This window comes from Andrena cerasifolii, chromosome 14 (genome assembly GCF_050908995.1).
Source record: "Andrena cerasifolii isolate SP2316 chromosome 14, iyAndCera1_principal, whole genome shotgun sequence".
Lineage (NCBI taxonomy): Eukaryota > Metazoa > Arthropoda > Insecta > Hymenoptera > Andrenidae > Andrena > Andrena cerasifolii.
Window position 1 is genome coordinate 1843438 of NC_135131.1, and position 15030 is coordinate 1858467.

Genomic DNA, 15030 nt, shown 5'->3' on the forward strand with positions numbered 1-15030 from the left:
TGACACCTTCCAGCACGGGGCAGAGAGAGACGGGGGCGCGCTGAACGAGGGAGGGAGGAAGGCAGCGTATGCCACTGTGCGCGTCACTTGTTCCAATCCAGAAACTAATTTAATTCGACCGTCGATTAACAGCTACGTTCTAGTGGGTTTTCTACGGATTTACGACAGAAACAACTTTCTAGCAAACGCGGAGTGAATCCGATTAGCGATGCAGCAGCAGTAGTGAAGGGTGTGTGCATGACGCGCAGTATGACGGAACATTTGATCTAATTTTTGGAATTATTTTTCAAGTGCTTAAAGAACAGGGTCGAATTTTATCTTCACTAATCGTGGAGTAAAATTTTCATTTCAGTTCACTTTTACAAATCTGTTTGTAACGAACTCTGCATGCTTGCTTAGTTTTTAAGATAAAGGTACACCTTTATTTGTGGCATTTGATTGAGAATTCGAGTTGATATTTATTTAAGATTATTGAGAAAAATTTGCTTCATTCAACAGTCTTAGATTGTTCTCCTTACTTTAAACAACAATGTGGTTGTTGCATATTAACCCCTTAAGTTCGGTATAATAAAAAATAAACGCTCTTTTCGAAAACTGTTTCATTCTAGTTTATAAACATTTCCTATATAGTAAAATAGAAACTTAGCGTTGTAATTCTTTAACGATTTTCTAAAATTTAGTTAAGGGGTTAGGTGACACACTTTGAGTGACGCAGAATTTAGAAAAATATCCATTCAAGTGGGTTACGCTTTTGAATAAAAACTTTCTTTGGGAAATTTCAACCTCTATATTGTTTATTAAATTTTCATGAAACTACTAACAATGGATAAATGAGATTTCCGATGAAAATGAGTCCAGTGTGACCTTATTTAGGCTATTTTAAATTATACATATTTCGAATCGCTTAGGAATTCCGTGGACCAGTTATAAGTCATGTATGACAAAAATACCCGGAATGAATTTTCAAACTACGCATTCCGGGACTCACAAACGATACTTCGGACGCTTCCCAGAAAATATCGTCTTGAAACCACGCCGACGCCACTCAACGTGTTAAGGGTAAAAGGGGTTAAATTGTGACGAATGGTGTTTTTGAATGTCCCTCCATTTCTACTGGATACAGATAGTTTATTTTAGTCTGGATTAAAGCTCCCATTTGTGCTATATCCTAGTGGACACTTTGTGCACCTCTATTTAACCTTTTTCAGGCATTGTTGTACATTTTGAAGTTAATCTCAAAAGAAGGGGTTAGATTGTGCCACACTGATTCTATTACAAAAAATCAGTTGGAAAATTTGTTGCCACAAACTAGTCAAATTATGCCATGAATTTCCCACATCTGTGGCTTACTAACTATAAGTAGATAACGAACAAATTTTCTTATGAAATGAAACCAGTCTTACCACTGAACCTCTCCTTTGCACTATTTTTTTCTTTTTATTTCTTTCTCATTCCTTCTTATTTCTATTTTTGTATTGTGCAACAAAGACACTTAATAATAATAATAATAATAATATTAATAATAATAATAATTATAATAATAATAATAATAAAAGCCGAAGCCTGTATCTTGCTATGAATATAGTTTATAAAGCGAAAATTGGATTTTTCTATAAAATGTGGGTACAGAAAAATATTGAAAAAGTGGTACAATCTCACCCCAGATAATGGCAAATAAAAGTGCAACATTTCAATAAAATATTGCGAAGGAAATGCGTTAAGGGTTTCATTCGCGTGATTGAATGTGAGGATGAATTGCATCGTGCAATGATTATCAACATGCACTCGGATTCACCCCGCGATTAGAAAATGATAAACAATGAGTTACGACATCAAATGGTTACGTCATGTCAGAAGTTTCAGAATAAGTGTTTCAAGTGTCGGGGCGCGTGTTTCGGTTACGCGCGCTATCCAGGACCGCGAGCGTGAAAGTAGTTGGACGTCGTCGAGACCTCACAGTACATTTTCCCACTGATAAGAATATACTTGGCGCCTTCTGCACGGTAGTTTCTTCTGCGAACTTACCTGAACGTCGCTGCTCGCGTAATCTCCGCTTTCTCGAGAGGTTCTCGAGTGCGTAAGTGGTATGATAGCCGGCGGATTATTGTGTCCTTGCGGCACAATAAGACCACGCATCGTGGAAGTGGCCCCCTTCCTGGAACGGTCCCGAGGCAAACTGATGTCCCCGGCAGTCCGAAGAGAGATCACACCCTCCCCCCTGTTTTCTGGCCTCAAATTTAGCGTGAAACATACTCTGAAATTAATTAACAAGAGGTATATTTTTAAGGCGTTGAAGAAACTTCTGACACATGAAAGTATCGTCGTTACTCAACCCGCCGTGGGCAAACTTATTCTCGCACCTTCCGTGGGCACACTGGGTGGTTTATGTCCATGGCTGTTTTTTTTTTTTTTTTACTGTTTTTGACTTTCAAAAAATCTGAAATAACTGTGAGATACTTATTCAAGTCTCTACTTTAATATACAATCGTTCCCCGAGTCAAATGTTTAAAGGGTTATTTAGGAAAAATACAAATTCGGAAGGGAGTTTAAGAAAAGAGGCAATTTGCTCCAGACATAAACGACCCAGTGTGCCCTCGGCAGGTTGAACGAAGGAATTAGTAATATGTATGGAGTAATTATTTTAAAGTAATCGAAGGAGTTTATGATGTATGGAAGACAATTAATTATTAATCAATTTCTGTTGAAATTGGAGATATTTATATTTACTTTCTAAATTTTTTATTGTTACTAGGAATGTGGGATCCTTTTGTCACGTTTTGGAATGTTACATGTATTAGATATGTACTCGTATATCGAAGAATACTTCAATATGTTGCAAGCTAGTATAATTTTCTAGTGTATTATGTAATTTGTTGAAATTGGTTGATATTGAGAGTATAAGATAGGAAATTAAATTTTTTAGGAACCAGTGTTTCAGCAATAAAATATGAAAATTATTTTTGAATGAATTTTGAATTATTTTGGGCCTGCTTTAAAATATTTTTTTTAATTATTTCACGAGAGTAGGTATAATTCGAAAAATTAAAGTAATATTTCTAGATTTTCGAAATATCAAGTAGGAGAAAGAGGGGGGAAACGGGACATCAATTTTTCTCTTTAATAAGACCTGCAAATGAGTTGTTACGCGTGACATGGTACCAAAACACCCGTGCATTTTTTGATTTACAGAGTTGAACAAATTTTCGGTGTCGAAGTTTCGAGATTGTGTTGGCATTTCGACCACTTTTTTAAACTTGCATTTAGAAAATTTATAACGGTAAGTACAGTATTGGATTCTATATCCCTTACGTCGTATTTTGACGTTTTACCCGGTTCTTTATCTCACGCTGAAGTGTAAATATTAAATGTTTACTAAATTACCTCATGTGGGGCAAAACGGAACACTTTAGCATTGGGTAAAACGAAGCACCCATTATGTATGGGGAAGAATGGACATCGGGCATGTCTTTTATTGTTAGTAGTATTTATTTTTTTTTCTATGCATTAATTTATACTCTTTTGGCATTTTTATATTTATATTCGAAAATCCTTAAGGGAGGATTGCGCCTCGTTGGGCCGAAAAATAGATAATTCTTTGTGAATTTTTTGTACAAAAACGGTTCGACAAATTAATTTGAGGTTTGGTAGGCTGTTTTATTGTATCTTGGACTATTGTTCTGAATTTTTGTGTGACAGTGAAAAAAAAAACATGGCAGATACAGAGAGAGGGTTGAAAAATAAACGGGTGGCCTTGGCGTTGACGAAAAGTATTTTAAGGGTTATCCGAAACACAAAGAGGAAAAGAGATTCTTAAACTATATGAATATGGCTATGGGTGGTAGTAGATGCATTAAGAAAAATAAAAAAATGTTAAAATGGCAGTCATTTGAAGAAGATGCGCCCATGTTGAAGCGCCCTGATTTGAGTCTGAGAGAGTTTTTGCCTCAAAATCGGAAAGACTTCTTTAAATAAAAAAGGAACGGTAACAGATACCGTAATAAATCTACCGCAATCCCCACTTAATTATTTTCATGTTATTTTGCAATATTTTTTCTTCTATATACTTATAATATATATTTTTGTTATAGGTATATCATCTATAATAGTTATATCTAGAATATATATTTCTAGCTGATTACATAAACTAATACTGTTTAAATCATAGAAATAAAATTTGCATGCTTTCACATTGATTCATATAGGTGTTCCGTTTCACCCCACCACTTCAGCAAGGCGAATATTTTAATACCTCTGGAAAATCTTATTTCCCTTCGTTGCCAAATATTTTTCTCAACAAAGGCTTTGATTGTCAGTCTAAGATCTACTCAAGACTCCCAGTGAAGTCCTACGTCTCTTTTTACCTCGGATTTTTTGTTATCACACTGCAAAGTTAGGTGTTCCGTTTTGGCTCACTTCCCTCTATCGATATACCTCATTAAAAATTGAATGCTACTGAATTTACAACAAGATTGACTTCAGCGAGTGTTTCTCAAGGAATTACAATTTAAACTTAATTGTATAAAAATAAAAGCCGGGGTTTTTACAAAATAATATTCAAATAATTATTAACACTGCCACGTCTCATTATTGAAATAAACAAACACAGTGCAACACTTAAATTAAATGCACGAAAACTAATTATATTAAAACAATAAAAATGATTATAATTTCCAATCGTTTCACCTTCCATTTTGAATAGTTGCAGTTGGTACTGCACCACCACTTGCTCCCATAAGGAAATCTTCAGGGTCCGACTCATAAGGAGGTTCGTCGTACCAGTGTTGGCCTCCAGGACCTGGGCCTAATCCACCCCCGCAACGTGCATCCTCGTCGTACATATAAGTATCATCTATAAAACGAAAGTGCGGTTGATATTAACGCGGCGTGAACTATAAGTGATACTTCACCATGCAAACAATCTCTTTTCTACATTTACATGTTACGCTACAATTCAAAGTGAAATCGGTAAAAATCATTCATTATTAATTGATTATTATTTATTATTCATTTCCTGTGCTTAAGGGTAGGTACCTACTTCATCTAGAAAATATAGACAAAGGTGTTTTTGTTTTCGATGCAAACTTGACTTTCATCATCTGTTCTAAATAATTACTTTTCATCCGTAATGTTCGCCACATTTTAATGATAAACCAGTCACCAATCAATCTGCCAATTCTTTTTACACTGGTTCTGAATCACCCTTACGACGGTAAGCATGCATTGCCCTGTTCCAAGTAAACTTTTTTTTCCAACTATTGGGTACTAAAAGGGGGTTCTACTTAAATAAACAAAATTCTCATAACAACTGTTATAAGTGTACCAGTTTCCAATTAACAAGGAAACGTTCCCCGGCCGAGAATTCTGATTTTAATGAAATTTCGTGCGAATATAGAGCATGCAGTGAATGTATTGGAGTATGCAATGAGCAATTTCATTTCTGCGGAAATTCACTCTGAAGGGGTGAAATCAACCCTTAAAGTTACCGCGTTCTACCGTTTTATAATGTAACTGCATTTTTCACTTAGCAGTGTCGTAGATAATAAAAAACTTAACAATTCTTACATTCAAAGTTTTATTCTATTTAGCACCCGTACAATGTTATATTAAAAAAAAAACATGATAACTTGAAGGGCTGATTGGAAGCACACGAAGTTTCATTAAAACCAAAAGTTTCGGCTTGGTAGCTTTTCCTTGTAAGATAAAGTACCACCCCTTTGTGTCTCGCAAATGTAATTCCTTCTCCTTCCAGGCATTACACATTCGAATCACACGTCGAAGAAAAAAGGAATTACCAAACATAACAAGATTGAAATCTAACGTAACAGCTCATTCTGAGATTCGTGTAATCTAAATCATACTAGAGTTCAAAAAAGGGGTCCTGCGCCCGCAGAGTCGTCGCCTGCCAAGCGATCCGTAATCTGTAATTTTAATCGATGAGTATCATAACACATTGTCTGATTAAATACATCAAAACAAAATCAATTAACGCATCTAGAATCGTCTCTCTGCTAGTGGAACGCGTCAGCGTTCTTCTGAAAGGGAGTTGGGTGGCATTTCCCTTCGCAGCGTTCAGCATGGCGCTAATGCGGGGTAATTCGAGGTAATTCGAGGTGCGAGAAGACCTCTAGTGGCGGCGATGCGAAAGACTGAGGGAAATCAGCCGTCTGAGGATCACGCACGTGCGTGTGGGCGCGAGAAGAAACGAGGGATCTGGGAAGGGAGCCGTGGAGAAAGCAGTCGACGGCTGTTGACGATAACGAGATTAGCCAGTGTGTGGTAGGGTCTTCATGCTGCGGCTACTGCCTTCCCCGGCGACGTAGCTCGCAAATAAAACCGCCGAGTCAGTGATAAATCGGCAATACGAAATTCACAGGGTGTCCGAAAGATTATTCTCAACGCAATTCGTTCCCCTTTATGACGGCTGATATATTTCCTTGACTGGGAAAGTTTGTACCGTTCCTTCAGACTTTTAAAAGGGTTTCGAAGCTTTTGTACGTGTAGCGTGCTTATAAAATTCTCTGAAGCTTTTGGATTTATAAGCACACTTAGCAACCAGAAGCATATTTCGCTTGGTTCGTTTGCTGATGAGATTCTTCCTTGAACGGTTGCTTATTTATTTTAATTTTAATTTCGACTCCTGTGTTGTACCTACGTTGCTGAATTCTTTAATTTAGGGGAGGGTTGCCAATATCGTACCACTTAAGATGTTTTACGTTATACGTACTTCGTGTTTGGTACTAATTTGAACGCGAGTTAATATTGGATATTGTAGCTCCATGTTTTAGGCATTTATTGTTAGATGTGTTACCTTTTGTGCAGATCGAATTAATTTGTTGTTAAACTTTTTCAGATATACTGTAAAAGGTACAATTTAGGCAGCTCGGTTTGCAAAATCGTAACTCTTCTAAAACTGGTGAATTTTTTAATGAAAATAATAATAAAACTCTAAGTGAGAAACGGAATAACAAATCAAGAAGAATGTATTCAACATATCTAAAGCTATACGTAGGTCCCAATAAACGATATGATATAACTTAGGGATGGCTTTTATTTACTCTCGGTAAAATTTTTTTTTTAGATTTTCTTCGGGGCACCCTCCAGAATAGTTTCAAATAATTAAAAAAAAATGCGTGTAAAGTTTGAGCTCGATTGGATAAGGGGAAAGGGTGCCCGGGACTCTTAAACATTTAAATCATTATTTAACAGCTTGCGAAGTCGATTTTATATAATATCCTCCAAGTTATTGATTAAATAAAAAAATATGTCAAACAAAAGTTGTAGATCCGAAGAGGGAGCATCTTTTGTGTTTTATTACTTTTTCTCGTGCGACAAACGGTTTTCGAAAAAAGTCCGAAAAACTAAAAAATAAAAACTTTTTTCCTCAAATTTTGAAAGTTTAGATGCTTCTAGAACATTTTTTATTTATGAAGTTGAGCAAAAAAATGGAATTTTTATTTTCAAGGACTATTTTATAAACATTTAAGGGGGGGCATATACCGAAATATGCGAAAAAGATAAAAAAAAATTCTTATTTTCAGTGTTTGATATGTCATGAATGTTTCCTGAAAATTTGGGACCGAAATTTGCAAAAATATCGAAATATGAGACTTTATATCTGCGATATTTTTGAGAATTTCGGTCCCAAATTTTCAGCAAACATTCATGACATATCTAATACTGAAAATAAGATTTTTTTTATCTTTTTCGCATATTTCGGTATATGCCCCCCCCTTAAATGTTTAAAAAATACTCTTCATAAATAAAAATTCCATTTTTTTGCTCGCCTTCATAAATAAAAAGTGTTCTAGAAGCATCTAAACTTTCAAAATTTGAGGAAAAAAGTTTTTTTTTTTAGTTTTTCGGACTTTTTTTCGAAAACCGTTTATCGCACGAGAAAAAGTAATACAACATAAAAGATGCCCCTTGTCCGGATCTACAACTTTTGTTTGACATATTTTTTTATTTACTCAATAACTTGGAGGATATTATATAAAATCGACTTCGCAAGCTGTTAAACAATAATTTAAATGTTTAAAAGCCCGGGGCACCCTTTCCCGTTATCCTATCGAGCTCAAACTTTACAAGGATTTTTTTTTTAATTATTTGAAACTATTCTGGAGGGTGCCCCGGAGAAAGTTCAAAAGTCGAAAATAAGAGCCACCCTAATATACCTATATGTTACCTATTATAGTGGAACGATTTAGGAAACATGATGAATTTATTTATAAATATCGATTTAAACTTTATAATCAATGTAATATGTACATAAAATGGATGTAAAATAATCTACAATAAACCACCTTTTAGAAAAATACAAAAATGCAGAATAAAACTGCATTGTTAGATTATTATTAGCGAAAATAAACTGCTAAAGAAAACATACCTGATTCTTTTAAATGTTTATAGTAAGCATAAAATAGGGTGTAAGCTCGAAAGGTTTAATTTCTATTTCTCTTTTCACATATAGTTGATATTGTTACCACTATACTTGTCGCTTATATTAATTAATTATTGAGAAATTGATGAGGAACGCCTTATGTGTACGATAATGGCCACTCTTCCCTAAATTCAATTAAATGTTTGAAAATTAATTTAGCACGTCGCGTTCCTTACAGGAAATAGTGAAACTTGAACATTTGTCGTTTTCGGAGGAAGTTGAGCCCCAATAAAGGAGAATATTCGGTAGATGTATACTGTGTTTTATGAGGCTTAAATAATATTCTTCGTACATAAATTCAGCCGTAATAATTTCCAATCCAATATGTATGTTTATATGTAATTACAGATATTCAAGTTATTGCAACCAAATTTTATATTTTGTGCTACACATATATTTTCTGGTTTCAAACATTTCTTAGAAAACACTAACCACAATATTTACTGAAAACTATAGAAAAATAAATTCCGGTTAATTCTTTTGTTCTATCCCTAAGACCACACGAAACATAAACCACCGATGCGTCGACATTTAAATATTTACCATATATTTACCATCAATTCGAATAAATACATTAACCAATATCGCTTAGCTGTATATACTTACATAGACATTAATTTTCACACTAAATAATCACCTTGCTATCGACCAAAAAAAAAAAACAAACTAACACGCTAGCCAAAATACAAAGAACATTCCCCTTAAATTCTGTCAAGGTCTCTCCCACGCGTTCCATACCGTCGAGCAGCGAAACTTTCCCTTGGAAACTTTTCCCCGTTAAGAAATCGCTGTCCACGTGGCATTTTCGTTCCAGCGCGGCAAGATTTCTCGAAAAAGGAAAAGAGAGACTACGGGGGAGCCAGCGGAGAACGAGCACTCGAAATGAGTCTCTCGAGGGCGTGGTGAAACGTACGAAGTGTCAGGCATTTGGGAGTCGATTCTCAGGTCGGTTGGCACGTGTACGGTTTGTTCAAGGTAGATACACCCACGTATTCCGACAGGGAGCCGCCGCACACAGGAATAGGGCCGAGTACGTGGCACGGCTGGTCGGCGGAGACGCTGGGTAGGTTGCAGAGCGACGTGGCGACAACTAGCTAAAGGTTACTCCTTGATGTACTCACCTCCAGGGAGCTGACCCCGTCCGTCCCGTCCAAGTTGCATTAACCCCTGCCGGATGTCCCTCAGTATCTGAAACAGAGCAATAATGGGGGGCGTGGATGAACGTTCGTTCGACAACGCGATCAAAGTGTACGTTAATCCGGCTCGACTGATAGTTGTGCTATTAGTACTGGCTGCGACAAAGATCGTGTACACATTATTTCGTAAATATGATTTTCCCTATTCAGGGGTTACGCTACCCTGAGACGCTGGAGACTGGACGAATTTTTTTTTCAGCTACTATGAGCTTGAAAATTATTTCTTTACTTCTTATGTGTAGAACATGTGTTAGTGCATATATTGTATAAATACTGCACAAAAATATTAAAAAATGGCCGAGTTATTTTTGTTATCCCGTGAAGCTCCTCCGCGTGAGAGTTGTACCAGATATCTCCAAAACTATTTGTCCGATTGATTTCAAACTTGGTACACATATTCTTAATAGTATTATCTACAATGTAGCTTATCGTTTTTTTCATGCGATAACCCATTCGTATATAATAAATGTTTTAAGTTTGACTTGTCTTGTGAGAAAGGAATAATTTTCTTTACCTTGCTGTCATTTGTGCAATAATTTTTTTCACAGATCCATATGCTATATTGTAGGTGTTTTATTAAGGAACACTGAAATCATCATGTTTTTTATTTCAGACGAATCTGGGCGTTATAATTTGGTACACCACTCAGGCGTGTAACGGCGGACGAGCTTCGCGGGACAACAAATAACTCGGCCATTTTTTAATATTTTTGTACAGTATTTATATAATATCTGCACTAATACATGCTCTACACATTAGAAGAAAAAAAAATCATTTTCAACCTCAGTATCAGTAAAAAAAAATTCGTCTAGTCTAGCGCTGTTTGGAGCGCCTAAGGGTGGCTTCACCCCTTATTGATGATTATCATGGTAATTAAAACTTTAGAGTGAAGCTTCTGGTATGGTGATGCAGCATAATTAGTATTTACCATTAACTTAACGAGGTAACAGTGTATTAATAGTTATGTTTCTCTATCTTCTTATTTTGTATCCCACGTGTGATTAAGTGTATTATAAAGTCGTATTATTACTGTTACATTGTTACTTCGTTAATTTAATTTTGCTAATCATAATACATCACCATAGTAAATGTTCCACCCTTTTGGTTAGCATGATAATTATCGGTCATTGCCCTTGACAGGTAAAATCTGAAACACTGCATATATTTACTATATTAATTACATTTTATAATTATAAATGACAATTAATGTATGTGTATACATGGATGATAAACCTAAGTGTGCCACCTAAATTACTTGTAAACTCTTTGTTTATGCGAAAATGGTTTAAACAAAAGTTGAATGGTATCAGAGGAGGTACATACTGGAATAATTAGCTACTTTGTTTTTTAATCGAGATATGAAGGTCACCTTGGCTGTTTTAATTGCGATGGCTTAAATTTGACCCTGCAATTGGAAAGAATGTTGAACGCTGAGTAAATATCTGTTGGAGTGAGTGGGTCGAAACAGTAATAATTATTAAGATATCAGATTTTTACTGAGCGTTCAACACTCTCTTTATTTAAAGAACACACTATTAATTCAACACTATTCTTTATTTAAAGAATATCTGAATAATTATTAGCTTTTGAACCCATTCACTCTAACAGATTTTTACTGAGCGTTCAACACTCCTTTCAATTGCAGGGCTCAAATGTTATTTACCCATTACAATAAAAAAAAGTCAACGTGACTTTCATATCTTGATAAAAAAGCAAAATAGCTAATTATTACACTATGTACCTCCCTTGATACCATACAACTTTGGTTCGAACCATTTTTTCATATAACAAAGAGTTTACAAGTAACTGAGGTGTCACACTTAGGTGAATTTATATATTATTTTAGTAAAAAACAGTTAAATAATTTTCAAAAACTCAGGAAAATTTCAGTTCTGGATCAGTGTAACAGATTATCAATACTGACACAACATAGGTACCTCACTGTTTAGCTGGAAAATATTTGGGTTTAACCCTTGGCACTCCAACTTATTCGCTCGTCGATGGAACGAAAACCTTTTTCTCAACGCTGCACTTACTAAATACAGGATTTTAGAATAGCAAAAGTATCTCTAGTGGGCGAGCAAGCGAGTATAAGTTAGAATTATTAGATTTGCAGGTAGACACTTAGAATATTTAAAGTGCTTTCTTAGATCAGGTGTTAAATTTTCGACGAGAAAGTTGATGATACATGTTAAAAGAGATTTTTATTTTTAACTTCGATTCAGAAAAAATACACTGTTTGAGGTAAACTTATACTCGTTTGTCCGCCCACCAGGGATACAATAACTACCTAGAGCGATTTCAAAATCAATAATTCATTTAATTCTACGAATCACGAATTCTTCCACCTTCACAAGGTTTAATGATATAAATATGTAACGTTCATTTAAATTTTCGTGTGTCTGGGTGGCACACTTAGAAAGGGTTAACATCGACGCTAAAATGCTATGCTAAAATTCAACCTAATTAAAGTGGCAACTGAAAAACCAGCTAACATGTGCACAGGGGGAGTTTTCCCAGCCGTGTGTAATACGGCCAGCGTAATCAAGAGCAGACATGAGAGTTCCGCGAAGAATAATCGCCGGTATCCGGCGAGGAAGAACATCGTCGACGTTTTCGACCCTATCGAGACGATTAAAACTAACTGATGACTAAAACTGATTATCGACCACGTCCTTCCAAAAATAACAGCCCCGCCAGAAGCACGATAGCTGAATGCATACCTACATATGCAGTGGCTGAGGACGTGTCACAGACCAGAGACGGGCAAAGTTGCATTCGGATAACGAATAACAAATAAGAATAACAAAACTTCTATTCACCACAAACGGACAAGTTCCTAGTCGAGTCAGAATTTATCTGAATAAATTTTTAATCGAATAAGAATTTATCCAGGTGACATAAATAATTTTTATTCGGTTAATTATTATTATAACACTTTCACAAAACTACGAGGGACTCAAAACTGTAACAAATATTGAAATAAATTATTCTAATAAATGACGATAACTTATTCGAATAAGTAAATGGGTAGAATAATATGTTATAAATAACGACTAATTATTATCCGGCTGAAGTATTCGACTAAATAGAATTTATTCGGATAGATATCTTAGATAATTATTTATTCGAAACAATTCGAATAATGTGACACACAGAGTGTCCTGTCTTGAACAAAGTGTTTTCAAAATGCCGTGACGAAGATTTATCTTAAAAATTTTTAATTATTAACAGCTTGTGGACTCCTTTGCTACAGAATTCCCTTTGTAGAGAATTTTATAATAACCTGGAAGGACAAACAAATAGTCCAGTATATATTGTTTATCATTTCAGCTAATATCCTGTCAGTTGTAACTGCGACTACCAAATTTATTGTAATCGTATGTTTTTTGCACAATTTCCATGGGATCCTCTTTTTACATTTACTAAGAAAAGATTAATTAGACTTGGTTGCAATTATTAGCAATTAACATATTATTAGATAGCTCTTTATGTTCAAATAAATGCCTGAGTATAAATGTTACCCATTTGACGACTTCGGTATTAATGTTCGCATAAAGTGATCCCAAACATGTTGCAATTACATCAATAACATTCGTCTGTGCTTCTCTCAACCATAAGTTTTCTTCTACTCGCTACACAACAGTCAGTCTATAATGAAAATATATTAACAGGTGTTGAAAATACTAAAATAATTTAGTGTGGCAGCTTTGTAATATAACAGAGAAGTTTGAATTAAATAGTTAGAATTAATTTCCTCATGAAAAAGGAAGTGCGTTTTCTTCTACTCTAAGATCGCGCAGAGGGGTCCTTCCTCCGTCTTCTCTTCCGTACCGGTAGCATAGGACGAGATCACAAAATTTATAAGCTAAGATAAAACATTATAATACAATAGAAGCTTCCGAACATAAACAGTATTCCCTTTCGTTCATAAAATAATAATTCCTTTTTCTTTTCATTATATACGTATAGGGGAGACCGGGGCTAGTTGACACGTTAGCCAGTTTTCATTTTTTTTTTCATTTCTTTTCTTATTTAATTAATTAATAAAAAATATGTTAAAATATACTTTGGCCTTTCCTCTTTAAAATATAGTAAGCGAAAACTTGAGGAAATACATACAAAATGAAAGAAAAAATGTTATTTGGACGAAGGCAAAATGTATTAATTCACCCCACTGCGGGGCATGTTGATACATCTATCAAATATCCGTTTAATGACTAACTAATAAATTTGAAAAATAAAGAACAAAGACGTATGCTAAAAACCGAACAGATTTTTCAACAAACATAGAAGAATATTTTAATTATTTTTATGTTTAGAATATCCCACTTTAACATGAGGTGTCTTCTTCTCTTTCAATATTGCATATTTTCGCGCTTTGCCTTAACGATACTGAGTCTTTTTATTGCGACACACGCTTTTTCAAAAATATCTTCCGATATTTCGCCACGATTTTTCTTTTTGATATAATTTCGAACAATTTTCGTAGAAATTTTTCGAAATTGATACACTGTATCAACATGCCCCACAGAAAACTTATCAACTTACCCCACAGGAAATCGTCATGTACAAACATCTCCATAAAAAACTGTAGAGCATATAAACAAAATAACAAAACATAATTACCTTACTTCCAAAAGATTCAATGTGATGCCAATTTAATTCGGGTTATAAAATTCTCTATACCGTCTCAAGGCGGATTGGAAAGTGAACACAACTATTTGCTTTTTCTCCGTATAAACGAAAACAGTTAAAAAATGATTGCCAACGTCAAAGTACACATCCGTGTACGCTGGATCGTAGGAAAGAATTGAACAACAAACTTCATATATCTCCCTCAAATAGAGCTACATATATATAATGTCGAGATAATTCGTCTGTATCAACCTGCCCCTGTATCAACTAGCCCCGGTCTCCCCTACCCATTGAATTGGTTAATTTCTCCGTTTCGTATCCGTTCAAGCTGAATATAGAGGTTAAGGATCCAACACGTGACCTGTGCGATACAACAACGTATCATTTGCTCCTTCAGCCTGCACTATAAATTTCCTCTATTTTTTAACAGGAGATGAAGCAGCATAGCTTCATTATGCATGTAGCCCAACATCCTTCAGCCTTAATTTTTAAAAGGAAGGGTAATATGCGCACACAAGAGCATAAGTTGCACGCGCACGATATCGTATCCACCCCGCATGTTTCAACCAGAGGGACGAGTGGAAAGGTGGGCGGAAGGAAAGGACGAAGTCGAGGATAGTTGACGAGGTGGTTGCCCAGCAGATTATCCTGCAGTTTCTTGCGCAAAGGAGAAGTCAACCGGCTGGCGGAGAGAATAGAAGGCGGGGTCTGGAGAAGAAAGAAAGGACTCCCTCCAGGGAGCAGTAAACCCGCGGAGGT

General features: G+C 35.4%; 1 protein-coding gene across 3 annotated transcripts in view; it reads right to left on the reverse strand.

Moving 5' to 3' along the window:
• The window catches only part of LOC143376209 (uncharacterized), a 1054554-nt gene that overhangs the window by 413201 nt on the left and 626323 nt on the right, over positions 1 to 15030 (reverse strand). For all 3 annotated transcript variants that reach the window (XR_013087041.1, XM_076826254.1, XM_076826253.1), the window contains exons 8-10: positions 9559 to 9625; positions 4684 to 4849; positions 2026 to 2254 (exon numbers count right to left, since the gene is read on the reverse strand). Coding sequence is in view for 2 of the 3 variants with exons in the window: in XM_076826254.1 (XP_076682369.1) it covers positions 2026 to 2254; positions 4684 to 4849; positions 9559 to 9625 (462 nt within the window). In the remaining variant the exon portion in view is untranslated. The remainder of the gene's footprint in view (positions 1 to 2025; positions 2255 to 4683; positions 4850 to 9558; positions 9626 to 15030) is intronic.